We start from the raw sequence: 17,850 nt of genomic DNA, 5'->3' as shown, positions 1-17,850 counted from the left end.
ACAGTATGGTGGTGTAATGGGAGTAGTGTATGGTCATATTATATGGGCACAGTATGGTGGTGTAATGGGAGCAGGTCATGGTCATATTATGTGGCCACAGTATGGTGGTATAATGGGAGCAGGTCATGGTCATATTATGTGGGCACAGTATGGTGGTGTAATGGAAGTAGTGTATGGTCATATTATGTGGGCACAGTATGGTGGTATAATGGGAGCAGTGCATGGTCATATTATGTGGGCACAGTATGGTGGTGTAATGGGAGTAGTGTATGGTCATATTATGTGGGCACTGTATGGTGGTGTAATGGGAGCAGTGCATGGTCATATTATGTGGGCACAGTATGGGAGCAGGTCATATTATGTGGGCACTGTATGGTGGTGTAATGGGAGTAGTGTATGGTCATATTATGTGGGCACAGTATGGTGGTGTAATGGGAGCAGTATATGGTAGTTTACTTGCAAATTATTTGACCGCATGGTCCTATTCCATAGGTAATATTATAGTATGTTTTTATTTAAGCATTGTATGCTACTATTATTCAGGAAGTCTTATGATTTAATTAAAGTGGATTTAGCACCAAATTTGACAATACAGACAGAATACATTATTAAATAGAGCTCTTAGACTTGATGTGATTGTTGTATTTACTTTGAAAATCCATGCCAGAATGACTGAAAAATCCTGTAACTAAGATGAGCATTTTAAGAGTCTAGCTATGGAATATATGTTCAGTCTTTGCCCACCCAGCCTGACTGACAGCTGCAGCTTGTACTGAGCAGTGTGGGATCTCAGCAGCAGGGAGGAGGAGGGGCACTGAGGAGCTGTCAACATGGCTAGTTGGGTAGTATTGAGTTAAACTTTCATAACGGATTATACAGCCACTCTTACATGGATTTTCAAAGTAAGTACATCGGCCTTATCAGGTCTAATAGATCTATTATATTGTCAAATCTGGAGACAGATTGGCTTTAATCAATGAATTCTTTGCTGCTTTCAGAACCCCTCTCTATCTACACGCTCTAGAGGCTTTCATCTTTTATCATGGCCAGATATTATGTGGGCACAGTATGGTGGTATAATGGGAGCAGTGCATGGTCATATTATGTGGGCACAGTATGGTGGTGTAATGGGAGTAGTGTATGGTCATAATATGTGGGCACACTATAGTGGTGTAATGGGAGCAGGTCATGGTCAAATTATGTGGGCACAGTATGGTGGTGTAATGGGAGCAGGTCATGGTCATATTATGTGGGCACAGTATGGTGGTGTAATGGGAGCAGGTCATGGTCATATTATGTGGGCACAGTATGGTGGTGTAATGGGAGCAGTGCATGGTCATATTATGTGGGCACAGTATGGTGGTGTAATGGGATTAGTGTATGGTCATATTATGTGGGCACTGTATGGTGGTGTAATGGGAGCAGGTCATGGTCAAATTATGTGGGCACAGTATGGTGGTGTAATGGGAGTAGTGTATGGTCATATTATATGGGCACAGTATGGTGGTGTAATGGGAGCAGGTCATGGTCATATTATGTGGCCACAGTATGGTGGTATAATGGGAGCAGGTCATGGTCATATTATGTGGGCACAGTATGGTGGTGTAATGGAAGTAGTGTATGGTCATATTATGTGGGCACAGTATGGTGGTATAATGGGAGCAGTGCATGGTCATATTATGTGGGCACAGTATGGTGGTGTAATGGGAGTAGTGTATGGTCATATTATGTGGGCACAGTATGGTGGTATAATGGGAGCAGTGCATGGTCATATTATGTGGGCACAGTATCACAGTATGGTGGTGTAATGGGAGCAGGTCATGGTCATATTATGTGGGCACAGTATGGTGGTGTAATGAGAGTAGTGTATGGTCATATTATGTGGGCACAGTATGGTGGTGTAATGGGAGTAGTGAATGGTCATATTATGTGGGCACAGTATGGTGGTGTAATGGGAGCAGTGCATGGTCATATTATGTGGGCACAGTATGGTGGTGTAATGGGAGTAGTGTATGGTCATATTATGTGAGCACAGTATGGTGGTGTAATGGGAGTAGTGTATGGTCATATTATGTGGGCACAGTATGGTGGTGTAATGGGAGTAGTGTATGGTCATATTATGTGGGCACAGTATGGTGGTGTAATGGGAGCAGGTCATGGTCATATTATGTGGGCACAGTATGGTGGTGTAATGGGAGCAGTGCATGGTCATATTATGTGGGCACAGTATGGTGGTGTAATGGGAGCAGGTCATGGTCATATTATGTGGGCACAGTATGGTGGTGTAATGGGAGTAGTGTATTGTCATATTATGTGGGCACAGTATGGTGGTGTAATGGGAGTAGTGTATGGTCATATTATGTGGGCACAGTATGGTGGTGTAATGGGAGCAGGTCATGGTCATATTATGTGGGCACAGTATGGTGGTATAATGGGAGCAGTGCATGGTCATATTATGTGGGCACTGTATGGTGGTGTAATGGGAGTAGTGTATGGTCATATTATGTGGGCACAGTATGGTGGTATAATGGGAGCAGTGCATGGTCATATTATGTGGGCACAGTATGGTGGTGTAATGGGAGTAGTGTATGGTCATATTATGTGGGCACTGTATGGTGGTGTAATGGGAGCAGTGCATGGTCATATTATGTGGGCACAGTATGGGAGCAGGTCATATTATGTGGGCACTGTATGGTGGTGTAATGGGAGTAGTGTATGGTCATATTATGTGGGCACAGTATGGTGGTGTAATGGGAGCAGTATATGGTAGTTTACTTGCAAATTATTTGACCGCATGGTCCTATTCCATAGGTAATATTATAGTATGTTTTTATTTAAGCATTGTATGCTACTATTATTCAGGAAGTCTTATGATTTAATTAAAGTGGATTTAGCACCAAATTTGACAATACAGACAGAATACATTATTAAATAGAGCTCTTAGACTTGATGTGATTGTTGTATTTACTTTGAAAATCCATGCCAGAATGACTGAAAAATCCTGTAACTAAGATGAGCATTTTAAGAGTCTAGCTATGGAATATATGTTCAGTCTTTGCCCACCCAGCCTGACTGACAGCTGCAGCTTGTACTGAGCAGTGTGGGATCTCAGCAGCAGGGAGGAGGAGGGGCACTGAGGAGCTGTCAACATGGCTAGTTGGGTAGTATTGAGTTAAACTTTCATAACGGATTATACAGCCACTCTTACATGGATTTTCAAAGTAAGTACATCGGCCTTATCAGGTCTAATAGATCTATTATATTGTCAAATCTGGAGACAGATTGGCTTTAATCAATGAATTCTTTGCTGCTTTCAGAACCCCTCTCTATCTACACGCTCTAGAGGCTTTCATCTTTTATCATGGCCAGATACAGTCAATGGGTGTAGTTTTAATATACAATACGTTGCAGATTTGATTTCTGATTTTCCACCATTTAAGTAGTTTGTTTATAGAAGGGAACAAGTAAAACATATGAGGAAAAAAGCACAAGCAGTTTACAACAGTGGGGGAGCGAGCCGGGCGATGCAGAACACCTGCGCCCCATTCATACGTTCTGTCTCCATCTGGTTTCCTTAAGTATCAAAATGGAACATTTTATTTCACATTCCCCAAAAACAGGAGGGGAACAGGGAACAGTGACTAGCAGGGACACGTTTGCTACTTGTTTATGTCCTAATGGAATTCGTCTAGAACCATTTTTTATTATACGATGACCTAGTAATCGACGGGAAGGAAATAAAACGCCCATCATTATAGTAATGTCATCCCAGGGAGAAATATCCCAAGATCTGAAGAAAGAATACGATGTAACCGAGTGACTTCGGCGTGCTCGAAAAATATGTTCAAACATATTTTTCAAGAACGCCAAAGACACACTGGGTTAGCACTCGAGCATGCTCAGATAACACCTTTTCCCAGCACGTTCGCTCATTACTAATGCATATTAATCATCCACAATATCATAAATGAATAAAATATATCTACAGGTCTTCCTCCCTATTCACTGCATAGATGCAGATGTGTTCATCCTTTTTTTTACTGCAAATTTGATACATTATAGTGATTAATATGCAAAATCTTCATCAGGCTGCAGTTCACACCACAACCACCGGGTGGCCACAGTTAGACACGTATAGCATAAACATCTCCCCACTGAGTATCCCCAAATAATGTTTTATTTTTATTTTTCAAAAACTGGTCACTTTTGGATACTCATTTCGTCATGTATTGGGCCAAAGTAAAGGGTAAGGAGAAAAAAAAAATCTGTAGATATATGAATATACTGTAGAGAAAGTTTTAGAGACATTATAGCGATGTTTCCATTTAACCTCGGATCTGAGGTCAGACGCCCCATTTAATTCAATAGGGCTGTTCAGAGGATAGTCTTTTCACACGGATACAAAATAAATCGCAGTACGCACTATTCTCTTCTAAATATTGGATGGAATCGCCTGCTCAAGTGCTATGGGAGCAGAAGAAAATATTGGATCCCATACGGATCATCTGTGTAGCATCCGATATGTACAAACACTTTGCGATTATTAACCTAAGAAACTGTATTTCATCATGTATATGTTAAAATATTGATGTTTAAATACAGACGTCACAGGGAAGTATTGACAATATTGATGAAAATCGTCCAAGTTTTCTGGATGAAATTCGGATGATATTTCATATGCTTGTTGGACCTCATCCTTAAATTAATCTGTCAGAAGGTTTTGCTATGGAATCCGAGAGCAGCATAATGTAGGGTCAGAGTCCCTGATTCCAGTGATGTATCACTTATTAGGCTGTGTATTGTTGTTTCAATAAAATTTGTATTTTATCAGCAGGAGATTATCACTGCAGGACTAGTTGTCTCATGCCTTCTAGTCTACTGCTCTGTATAACCCCGCCCTCACCTCTGATTGGCAGCTTTATGCCTGGCAGTGTGCACAGCTACCAATCAATGGTGTGGGCGGGGTTATAAAGTGCTCAGTATTTGAGCTCTGCTAGTTCTGCAGAAGATAAAACTGTGACTGTATCACAATGACAGCATGCAGACCAGCAAGTGACATATTGCTGGAATCAGGGTCTCAGCCCCAACTAAGCAGAAACCCTTTAAGCCAAACTGAGTTAAAATAGTGTCAGGCTGTGGGCGTAGAGCAGCGTGCATGGTGCAGTTGTCCCATATTTTAGATTTATGTAGACTGCAAACGAATGCTCAGCGCACCAAGGAACATTATTTTTTGGCATGTCAAGTTTTGATTTAACAAATGCTACACCTGTTTGTCGCCCATTGTTAAAAAAAACAAACATGCAGCCCATTGTTCATTCTTTGCAGAATGCCTTTGCATAGTGAGATGTATTAGACTATCACTTTTTTAGTATGAAACTACCTGATGGAGGTCAAAAGGACACTGACCTTCGTCAGGTGGGGCGTTTGGACACCTTGGACATACAGTAACCATAGGGTTCAAAAGCAATGAGATCGGAAAAAAAAAATTAAAGAAAAAAGAAAAGAAATGAGATCGGAAATTTATAAAGAAAAAAAAAAGCAATGAGATCGGAAAAATAAAATTAAGGAAAAAAATGAAATGAGATTGGAAAAAAGTGAAAAAAAAAATTAAAAAAACAAATTAGATCGGAAAAAAAGTTAAAGAAAAAAAAAAGAAATGAGATCGAAAAAAACAAACAAAAGCAAAATAACAATGAGATCGGAAAAATAAAAAAAAAATAAAAAAAACAATGGGTTCGGAAAAAAAATTAAGGAAAAAAAAGAAATGAGATCGGAAAAATAAAATTAAAAAAAGCGATGAGATCGGAAGAAAAGTTGAAAAGGAAAAAAAACAATGAGTTCGGAGGAAAAAAAAAAGAAATGAGATTGGAAACAAAAATTGAAGAAAAAAAGCGATGAGATCTGAAGAATAAAATAAAAAAAAAGCGATGAGATCGGGAAAAAAAAATGAAAAGAAAAAAAAGCAAAGAGTTCGGAAAAAAAAATAGAAAAAGCAAAAAGCAAAAAAGTTTGGAAAAAAAACAAAAAAAACCAATGAGATCGGAGCAGGACACAAGTGCTCAATTTCAAGAAGTGCCCACCAAACACTTGTCTCCTACTTTCTGAGCGGTGGGCGCGTCACACCCATCACATACATAGGTGGCACTTTCCTTTTGGAGGCTTACCTTATATTTTGGAATGGCTTTTAAAAGTTCTTTAACGGGAACATCTGTGCCAACCACACCTAGGAGAACACCCTTTGATCTCTGCACAAAAACAAGAATTGAAGGAGAGCAGGCATTCCGCTAAGGTAAACAGTCACTGGTAAAACATTACAGACGTGCGCTAATTATTTTCACGTTGTCATAAATCTATTACAGTGCGCAGATGACTCGGGGCTTTGTTGTGCCGACGTTTCCGAGACACTGATGGATATGAATGAAAGTAGAATGAGGAAAAACAGCTGTCATCTCATTTCATCTCATTTCATTTTTATTTTTTTCTCGTTTGGAAGAGGAACGGTCCAACATGAGAAATGTATCAACAGCAATCAGCCAATATGTGTTTCTAAAACACATCAGCGGGGAACTGACACATTTATGGTTGCAATTATTACCTCTATTTCCATTGTATGTATCTGGGTGTTTTAAGTGGGAGTTTTCCAGGACGGCACGTCACAGATAATGGAAACATGTGATACTGTACATTGATTTCTGAGATGGAGTATGGCTTGGAGACATTCTAAAGCTTTTTTTTAGTTTTATATTTAGATGTATTAAAGGGGTTCCAGTGCCCTCCCTGTGGAGCAAAAGGATCAAATGTGATTGCAGTGGGAGGCATGTAATCTGTGGCCGGGCAGATGGGGACGACTCGGGCAATAAGGGTCCATCAGATCATCATCAGGGAGCCTGACATAGGAAGGAAGGAAGGAAGGAAGGAAGGAAGGAAGAAAAAAGGAAGGAAAGAAGAAAAGAAAGAAATAAGTAAAGAAAGAAAAAAGGAAAGAAAGAAGGAAGGAAAGAGAGAAAGAAAGAAAGAAAGAAAGAAAGAAAGAAAGAAAGAAAGAAAGAAAGAAAAAAGGAAAGAAAGAAGGAAAGAAAGAAGGAAAGAAAGAAAGAAAGAAAGAAAGAGAAAGAAAAAAGGAAAGAAAGAAGGAAGGAAAGAAAGAAGGAATTAAAGAAAGAAATAAAGAATGAAAGAAGGAAAGAAAGAAAGAAAGATGGAAAGAAAGAAAAGAAGAGGGAAATAAAGAAAGAAGGAAAGAAAGGAAGAAAGAAAAAAAAAGAAGGAAAGAAAGAAAAGAAGAAGGAAAGAAAGAAGGAAGGAAGGAAAGAAAGGAAGGAATAAAGGAAAAAGGAAAGAAAGGAAGGAAGAAAGAAAGAAAGAAAGAAAGAAAAGAAGGAAAGAAAGGATGGAAGAAAGAAAGAAAAGAAGAAAGAAAGAAAGAAAGAAAGAAAGAAAGAAAGAAAGGATGGATGAAAGAAAGAAAAGAAGAAAGAAAGAAAGAAAGAAAGAAAGAAAGAAAGAAAGAAAGAAAGAAAGAAAGATATGCTGCAAATACTAGCTAAAAAGTGAAAAAGGCAGGAAAGTAGGATAAAAAAGAAAAACGAAGAAAGGAAAAGAAAGGAAAAAAGAGAAAAAAGAAAGATATACTGCAAGTTCCAGCTAAAGAAAGACAGAAAAATGGAACGAAGGATAGAATAAGAAACAAAGGAGAGAAAGTAAGAAAGAAAGAAAAAGAACATAATGAAGTAAAAAGAAATATATACTGCAAGTACTAGCTAAAGAAAGACAGAAAAAGAATGGAAAGAAGGATAGAAAAAGAAAAAGATAAATATGTTGCAAGTACTAGCTAGAAAAAGAAAAAGAATAAAGGAAGATTGGAGAAAAAGTGTTAGATAATATGATAAAAAATAGATTTATAGATGAAATATCGAGAGATACTGATAGCACAAGTGGTGACAGATAGATCAACAACAGAATATGTTGTGTCCTTTGCCAGATGTTTGAGAAACCTTCATCTGAAAAGTTCAAAGCCCTTGTAAAATGCTCTCAAACTTTGCCAACACTGTAAATTGTCCCAGGTCTCAGTTTTCAGCAGGTTTTGCAATTCTGTTTTGCAGTAGATCACAATATTGCAGTGTAAAAATAACACCAGATAATGATGAAGATGACTACGGGTTTACAATCTACTAAACAGAATTAGCCCTAGTGAGCATGGAGGTATTCTGCAGAGAACAGTAACTGTATACATGCCAGTGTAAGGAGACTTATAGGCCATGCAACGCTCCTCTGGGAAATTAAATATTCAAATTGCCTTTTCAAGAGGAATAGGACTCCTAATTCTGTTTCTGTGCACTGCTTTGAAAATTATCAATGGAAGGTGATAATTGTCTTATTACGTGGAGTCTCACTAATTACGGTAAATGGGGTTTAGAGTTCCCCAACTGAGCAGTGATGGTCAAACATGACCACTATTGCTCCACTGAAAATCTCTAGGACTTGCACAGTGGTTTGAAAAACTTTTTGGAGCGTCTTGGACATCGATCTTTCTGTTCAAACATTTCTTCGAAAACAAAACCAAAGATTCATTCACCCATGGCGATCCTCCTCATACTTACTGTTTCATTCTCTTTACTGAATACAGGCATTGCAACGGTTGTCATCAGAACCATTCCCTGGTCTTCAGCGAGCTGGATAGAAGAGAAAAGGTCAGTCACAGACGGTACTAGAGTATGGACAATGACAGGTGCAGACGTCTCAGCAATGGTGATTACTAGCCAAAACACAATAATCTTTATAAATCAACTCCAAACCGACCATAGTACCTCCAGGTAATTGATTATCCCATGACAAAGACACCTGTCAAGGAGGCAAGCAACGGATGGGCAGTCAGTCATTTCTTCATGTGTTGAAAGCAAAAAAATGGGTAAATGTAAGGATCTGAGGAACATCAACCAAGGCAATGGTTACCTCACTGGGTAAAACATCTCCAAATGGTTGATCTTATGGGGTCTTCCTGGTATGCAATACTTAAAAAACCCAACATGGTCCAAAGAAGGCCAACATGAGGAGCCAGTAAAAGGCTCGTAGGGTCCTCCTGTTATTGCCTATGTTATTGAGCATGTATAATTTGCGTTCTTTTTTTGGTCACGATTTTCCATGATGCAGTTTTGAGGAGTTTACAAATAGGAAAAGTAATCAGCTGATCATTCACAGACAGTGAAATTCTTCAGTTTTCAGTGGTGCACGGCAATCATAGCAGGGCCGGCTGCCACTCTTATTCATGATACATTAACATGTTTTCAGTGGATAGAGCACAGTTACTCATGATAGACTAAGTGAATAAAGCACTCTTACTTATGGCACACTAACGCATCTGAAGTGGATAAACCAAGCTAATGCTATTCTAAGTAGCGATGGGCGAACTCGAACAGTAAAGACACGGACCCCAAACACGCACTTCTCCAGGAAGTCCATGTTACTGTTAGAGTTCAGCACCCTGAACATTGGGTGTTTTCCATGCTGTCATCTGCATGACAGTACAAGAAACATTGGTGGCTCTGATTGCTGGTAAGATCATTACTGCCAGCCAGAGAGCTGTGGTTTCCATTTTGTTAGATGACAGCATCAGCCAGCATCTGTAACTGGTGGTAAAAAGTTTATCTCTGGTCACAGGCATTGCTTGATGAGAGAGTACTACTCCCATCAGCCTATGCCTGCTGTTGCTGAAAACAGCGAGAGCATGCGCCGCTGATGGGAGTATTCATCAGCCAGCACCTGTGCTTTATATAAAAATATGACTTGGAGTCTCTTCTATTTTTTTTACAAAACTCTCTCAGCTGTCAGGTTTGTCATGGGTGGTTTTCAAGAATAGAGGGGTACCCATGCTGGTTCTTTTTATTATTTAAATAAATAATTCAAAAAAGGTGTGGGGCTCCCCCCATTTTTGACAACCAGCCATGCTAAAGCAGACAGCTGTGGGCTGGTATCCTCAGGTTGGTAAGAGACCATGGACATTGCCCCCCAGCATCCTAAAAATAGATAGCAGCCTACAGCTGCCCCAGAAAAGGTGCATCAATTCTGTTACTTTACCTGGCTGTTTTCAGTTGCCCTGGTGCGGTGGAAAGTGGGGTAATGGTTGTGGGGTTGATGCCAACTTTCTCGTACAGCGACCGGTGCTGTAAGTGAGGTTATTGGGGTTCAGCTGTAAACTCCGGTGAACTTTCTGACAGGAGCTCAGCATTAGATTACACTCCTGTCAGTGTGTGCCAGCTGGCGGGGATAGCGGTCGCATCACTGATGATATTCATGGGACAGTATGGATTATCTTCACGTCAGGCAGTTGAGAGAAATGGTTGTTTATTATTTTTATTTTATTACTGGGGACATGGGCATTGGTGTATTAGGCGTAAGGTGAATATTTTTGTTGTTTATTTTTTGTTTTTTTGCAGGGGACAAAGTCTTCAGTGGAATAGGCATAAGGTGAGTATAACTGTGCTTTTTTATTTCAAATAAAGCAATCTGTGTCTCTCTTTCAAATATAGGATTTTATTATGGCTGTGTCTTCTTTACAATCTAACTATGGGGTTGGGTTAGTAATGGGGGTGTCTGATAGACACCTCTCCATTACTTGATCTCAGTGGCTATAAAACAGCTGGCACCAACCCCACAGCCATCACCCCTGAGAATACCAGACCCCAGCTGTCTGTTTTAGCTTGACTGGTTATCAAAAATGGAGAGGACTCCATGCCATCTTTTTAAATTATTTATTTAGATCACTTTAAAAAATGAATTGAGGAACCCTGTATAATTGATCACCAGCCACGAGAAAGCTGACAGTTGATGGTTGTATACCGCAGTTGTCAGTTTTGCCTGCACTGGTTATAAAAAATAAAAGAGACCCCATGTCATTTTTTTATTTATTTATTTATATCACAAGTGCCAGCTGATGAATACTCCCATTAACGGTGCCTGCTCTCGCTGTTTTCAACGACAGCAGGTGTAGGCTCTCTCATCAGCTGATACCTGCGACCAGAGGTAAACTTTTTACCACCAGTCACAGCTGCTACCTCACGCTGTCAACTGAACTGCAGTTCTGACCAGAATTAATGATCTTACAGCCAATCAGAGTGCTATCACACAGATGAAGGCATGGCAAAGAACGGGTTTTTCGGACCCACATTCATCTGAATGGGGTCCGGGTTCAGGTATCATTTTGGTACCCGAACCAAACTTTTTTTACGTTGATCAGCTGAACCTGCCAGACTCAAACATCCACGAGTTTGCCCATCACTAGTTACAAGTGGATAAACCACTCTTACTCGTGGTGTACTAACTAGTGATGAGCGAGTGTACTCGTTGCTCGGGTGGTCTCCTAGTATTTGTAACTGCTCGGAGATTTAGTTTTTGTTGATGCAGCTGTATGATTTACAGCTGCTAGCCAGCCTGAGTACATGTGGGGGTTGCCTGGTTGCTAGGGAATCCCCATATGTATTCAAGCTGTCTATCAGCTGTAAATCATGCAGCTGAGGCAACAAAAACTAAATCTCCGAGCAGTTACAAATACTCGGAGATCACCCTAGCGTGCTCGGGAAAACCCGAGCAACGAGTACACTTGCTCATTACTAGTACTAACTCGTTTTAAGTGTATAGACTACTTTTACTCATGGCACAATAATGCGTTTTAAGTGGGTAGACCACTCTTACTCAGAATATGCCAATGTGTTACAAGTGGATAGACCACTGTTAGTCATGGTACACTAACGCATTTTAAGTGAACAGACAATTCTCACCCATGGTAAGTGGTCTTGAATTGGTTTTTCAGATTTAAACCATGATTGTAATCTGCTGCTTTGGATAAATAAAGAATATAAAAATTGTTCAAAGATAACAGTATTTTACAGTAATTTTCAGAAAATGGGGGCAAAAAAGACCGATTTCCATCCCAAATTATACATGTTAAATAATCTAGATGGTGCCTGGGAACGCTTAAAAAGCCACAATAAAGGAGAGAGTGGGGACTGCACTATTGAGAAGAATTGCAGTAATGCAGTGTAGTATAGACTTATTAGGAGATGGGAACACAATGGTGCTTATGGCCACTTGTTGCAATTCGCCTTAAAAATTGTCATTGGCCAACATATTAGATAGGTTTTTTTAGGGTTCAAATCAACAAAAAAACAGAAAATATACTGTTCATACTATAAAAAAAAATCTGTGCCGTGGATACAATATGGACATTCCTGTGTAATGTTCCAGATGGTCATTTCTTAATATTTCACTGTATTAGATGCCTTTACGATTAGTTTCCATGTCTTATTAGTATTTATTATTATTTTTTGTAATTCTTGGGTAAACAGCTTACATATGTGGCGATGTGATCGGAGGAGGAATGGACACATTCTTTGAACTAGGTCCATGCCTATAGCAAATATGTGCAATTAACAATTCTCGATCGAAAGAGGGAGAGTTACGCAACGATGCAGCGAGCGGGGATCTGGAGCAATAAATACTATGTACTTAGCATCGTGCTTTGAAGTCAAGGCCACATCTTATTTATGGTTATCATCTGAATTGTTGTTTTATTAAAAACACCGCTATGGAAAAATCAGCCTATATATTATGTGTGACACATTTCATTACTGTACAGCACACATGATAAAAATGAAGAATTGATGGGGTTTGATATAATGCAGGTCCTAAATTATTCTCATCCATGTGGGACTGTAGTGGTCAAAGGTTCATAGCTCGACCAAGAGGTTGGGCATTAAGTTTGCATTCGAGCAATTATCCATTTAAGGGGTTGAGGCTGGTGTGGGTCTAGCTACGCTAAAGGCCTCCATATATATTCGATAACGGTGGTCTGGCAGACAGCTATCTCTAAAGGCTTCAACATATGGAAACTCTCTACAGTGAGTGAGAAGAGTCTTAACTCTGCCGAACAAAAGGATTGGGTGTTGAAATTCCAATGGTTGACCCTTCTCTCTTCGACATTATCGAAGGAGGAGTCAAGAGGCCTCCATAAATATTAAACAATTGTCTGGTCTTTCTTGGATCCAGCCAACCTTAGTCTAATGCCCATGGCGGGCTTAATCCTCAACGATCAGGTGGATAAGATACTTTGACCGGCTATATGCTGTGTATCATGTAATTCATGGACAGGCTGTGTCCTCCAGAAAAGCTCTTCTATGACACCCATATATACCAAGAGCAAGCGCACACAGAATTTACATATATATGGTGTTTTACTTATCTATTCCATGTAGTTACACCTTCTTCTGAGGCTAACATTCGATTTGGGACCCCATTACGAAATGTAAAAGGCTATTCCCATCTCAAACATTTGTGGCATATGTAAAAGATATGACAAAATGTCTAATGGATGGGATACCAATGTTGGGATCAACACCTATTTAAAAAAAAAGAGAACATCTTGCAACACCAGGAATTGAGAGGTGGCTGCACATGCGGGTCTCTGTTTATTATTAGTTCATAAAATTGGCATGCTAGACCACCCACCCCCCAAAAAAACATAGAGTGGCTTCACGCAAAGCCTCTCTATTCCTAGTGACAAAAGACAAGACTAATTCTCTTTATAGGTAAAGGTCCTAGGAATAAAGGTCTGAGTTTCAAATGCCCATTTACATAGCCTCATCAAAACTGAGTGACTTGTTACTGCATCCTTAGCATTCAGAGCTCAGGGCACGTGCCCCATCGGGCATCCTCGAGCTTTGCTCCACTAAAATTGAATGTAGAGTGGCATGCACGTAAAGCCTCTCAGTTCTTGCTGGCACAAGACAGGACTTGTTCTCTAAATAGATAAAGGTCCTAGCAATAAAGGTCTGAGGTTGAAATGCCCTTTTACATAGCCTGGCCAAAGTGAAGTGACTTGTTACTGCCCCCTTAGTAGTCAGAACTCAGGGCACATGCCCCATCAGGCACCCTCTAGTTTCACCCCAGTAAAATTGAATGTAGAGTGGCATGTACGCAAAGCCTCTCTGTTCCTGGTGGAACAAGACATGACTCATTCTCTAAATAGATAAAGGTCCTAGCAATAAAGGTCTGAGGTTGAAATGCCCTTTTACATTGCCTGGCCAAAGTTAACTGACTTGTTACTGCCCCCTTAGCATTCAGATCTCAGGGCATGTGCCCCATCGGGCGTCCTCTAGCTTCGTCCCAGTAAAAAAAAAACAATACATAAAAGCTTCTGCATTGACAGGGGCTTAATATTGACCTTGAGTAGATAAATCGAAGTCAGATTAGTATTCACCGACCACTTGCTGAGACATCTGCACCTTTTGAAACATTTATAAGTCATGTCATAGATTGTGAAGTTATCGTCTTCGATCCTTCTGAGGCATAGGGATTGCAGGACACATCATTATAGAGAATTGACAGGTACGTTATGCATACAGTAACTTAGAAAAGGAGATCTGAGCCTAGGTTCAACCCCAAAATGAGCAATTGTTTTATATATAGTCAAGTTAATATTATAATGGCTGGAGGAAATACCAAAAAACTTCTCTCCGGGGTTTTTGGAAATCGATGACTCTGAGAAGTCATTATGATACTTCTACAACCTTGGAGTTCTCGGACATTTACTCACAGAATGGAGACTGCCTGTGTACTCTTGATGATGAGACACAAGAAAATTAGATTTTTCCACTTTTATCAGAACATCTCCTTCTATTAGATTAGTGTTTTTGATTGTGCCCATAATATAATTCCTCCATAAAATTTTTGTTAAATTGCCTTAAGGCCGTAGCTTGATTAAGAGGGTTGCCGAATGCCCCATAAATATGATCTCTATTGTACAAATGTAAAATCAGGCAAGTTTCTAGTACAATATAAAAAAACTTCATATATCACCCAATTTCATTCATTACTAGTTCTGAAAGTTCAGAGGTTCTCTTGTAAGCAGTGATGCAAACACAGCCTCCGATTGTGTACCTGTGTGTCAGCCACAACAGCAAAGTGGAAAGGCTTAGTTAATGAACTGAGAGAGACAGCCAGCCCCCTTTAAACAAACTTTCTATGAAGTTTTGAAATTTAGTTCCCCGATTAATCAAGCAGTTTGTCAGAATTCTGTTGTAAAACTTCTTGAAATTTAGCACAGGAACGATATATACCTTGGTACCGTGTTAGCCAGTAGATAGAAAAATATTTAGAATTGAGAGTCCTCAGTGGTTGATACCTTTTTGAAATTTAGCAAAAAGTTTTGTGCAACTCTCAACTCAGAATTGGCAACTTTTGATGTTTCTATGCCAGTCCCGGTCAGCTGTGACAACTTTTTGAAAATTACATTGATCTGGGTCAGGATCGGAAGTAGAAAAGCTAGCCAGACAATTTCATGATAGTGTTGCATAGCAAATCATGCCAGAAATGTACTCCAGTCACTGGCTGGAGTAACATTTCTGGCAGTTATTCGAGGCACTAAATTCATTAAGTGGCACACTCCAAGACACCCTTCATCAAGATTGGCATACAAATTGCCGGTCTTAATGAATGAGGGCTTTAGAGTATATTAGTACGTTTTCTGAATTTACATTTGTATGCCACAGAATCAGTGTTTTGGAATCAGGCAACCCCTTTAAAGGGAATCTGTTAGTAAGATGAACCAGCCTAAGCCATCTATATGGTCACGCAGGTCATAGGAAGCTGAATAAAAAGATATCTTGAAATCTGCGATCCAATATATTACTCCAGAGAAATCCAAATTTTTATTAATATGTAAATAAACTGTTTAGATCTATGGGCTGGACCGAGATCTCCCCCAGGATCTGCCCCCTGAGATCACTTTAAATGACAAGGGGGGTTACCAGTGTGAGAAATCTAGATCAGGAGAGCAGTCATTACAAGTCTCACACTGGTAATGTCCCCTTTCATTTATTTTGCGGCAGATTTTAAGAGAGATCTATGTCCGGCCCATAGATCTTAACAACTGATTTACATATTAAGAAAAAATGTGATTTCTTTGGAATAAAACATGGGATCTCATATATTTATGTATCACTTTATTCAACTCTTTATGACCTACATGCTCATATAGATGGCTTAGGATGGTTCAACCTACTGACAGATTCCCTTTAAAGGCCTTGTTTTGTCCAAATGTACAGGTTAAAGGGTTTTCTGTGAAAAAAAAAATTAGGATAAGTCATAAATGCTTAATGGACAGAGAGTCAAACCCCGAGGAAACCCGATGAACATCAGTCCTTCTTTCTGATGGTCATCATCAGTCCCGGAGATGTATCTGACCTTCAGGATTACCCCCTATACAAACACTGATGACTATGATGAACAATAGATATACCAGAAATATATTCATTAGTATAAGGAAAGAAATACCTTAGATTAAAAAAAGGCAAAATTATTCGTTAAATTACACATGGACAATTCTAAAATTAACCGGAAGTTGCCAATGGAATAATGTGTATATAAAATTTAAATAAATATTAATATAAATATGGAAAATACTAATTGAAGAACCTTAAACAATGGGTTACAAGGAGGTTAGTCTTTAGAAAATATTTTGTGATTACTTAAATAGCCATAATTTAGTGCAGAGTAATTAATGGAGTTGGGAAAAGTCCAGATGTTCATCAAGGAGGTCCTGAGAACAGTGGCTTCCTTGCTATTCATTAGTGGGCTACTGAGTGTATCAGAAAAGTCTACAATTTGGATCACATTTAAAGGGGTTGCCTATTTAGGGTCACCTATTTTTTCTTAGAATGTTTCTTCAATCAATGAGAATTTTTTAGCAATTTTTTACAAAATGATATAGTCACAATTGAAAAATTAGATTTTTTTTACAGAGCTGATGTGCCAGTCATGAGAAATCTAGTGCAGAAATCACATACCAATCAGGCAGGAAGTGCACTGTGGGCGTGTCACTGGACTTTTGACACGCCCCCAGTGCACTTCCAGCCTGATTTGAAGGGATTTATGCACGGACGAATGGTAATACTAATTTTGCAAAAAAAAGTTATAATTTTTATTGCGAAACAAGGATCTTTACAGCCAAACAACAACTATGTAAAATCATGTCGATAGATTCCCTTTAAAAACTGATCACAGAAAGACCCCGGCAGGACCATAACTTGGGCAAGCTGCGATTTTGTCCTCGAACTGGCTCGGTCCGAGTAAAAAAATGTGCACAGATCCATAGACTAACATTAGTCCAAGTGCTATCCCAAGTTTTGTCGGACCGCACTAGGACCGAAAATACGGCCATGTCATGAGACTTTTAATCTGCAAACTCATCCAGATTGAGATTTTTATTTTCTAAATTATTTGATTTTCCTAAAAAATTAGGATCTTGAAAGGAGAACCTCCACCTATCTACCACAACCCCTTAATGACTAAGGAGCTCCCAGCGACTGACACTTTTACTGCATTAAATATTGGCCATTTAAGCAATACTTTCATATTTTCCGAAAATTACCCGCAAAGTAAACTTTCTGACAATACAGGTCATCAATTACGGTATTAGCAACAAAAAACGACAGCAAAACAATACCAATACCAACGCACACACACCACAACATAATAATGCATGTGTCGTGACACCGAGGACAATTGTAGACGTGAAAGGGTTAATGTCGTCAGCACAATTTGATCCCATCGTTGGATGAGCTTTGTCTTATTCCAGGTTTATTCCAGAAGTTACACCTTGAATGTTAATGTATATATAATGTAATGCGGAGCTACAGTGATCGCCAGATGTCGGAGATCACAGGTTCTTGACTAAGGACCTTTGTAGGAGATAGATACAAAAGAGATGGTCGTAAGGAGTTAATGTGCATCTACCATTGTCATTTCATTTATAAAAAAAAAAAACCACCATCGTAGAAGATTTCGAGGAGTTTACTA

The 17,850-nt window shown here is 39.3% G+C and overlaps 1 protein-coding gene across 3 annotated transcripts in view; it reads right to left on the bottom strand.

The window, feature by feature from the left end:
* Positions 1–17,850, bottom strand: part of CACNA2D3 (calcium voltage-gated channel auxiliary subunit alpha2delta 3) — a 1,029,735-nt gene that overhangs the window by 379,983 nt on the left and 631,902 nt on the right. For all 3 annotated transcript variants that reach the window (XM_077278410.1, XM_077278408.1, XM_077278409.1), the window contains 2 exons: positions 8,601–8,672; positions 6,165–6,245 (listed from right to left, as the gene is read on the bottom strand). In XM_077278410.1, coding sequence (XP_077134525.1) covers positions 6,165–6,245; positions 8,601–8,672 — 153 coding nt within the window. The remainder of the gene's footprint in view (positions 1–6,164; positions 6,246–8,600; positions 8,673–17,850) is intronic.

This window comes from Ranitomeya variabilis, chromosome 8, assembly GCF_051348905.1.
Source record: "Ranitomeya variabilis isolate aRanVar5 chromosome 8, aRanVar5.hap1, whole genome shotgun sequence".
NCBI lineage: Eukaryota > Metazoa > Chordata > Amphibia > Anura > Dendrobatidae > Ranitomeya > Ranitomeya variabilis.
This window is presented reverse-complemented; position numbering and strand designations above follow the sequence as displayed.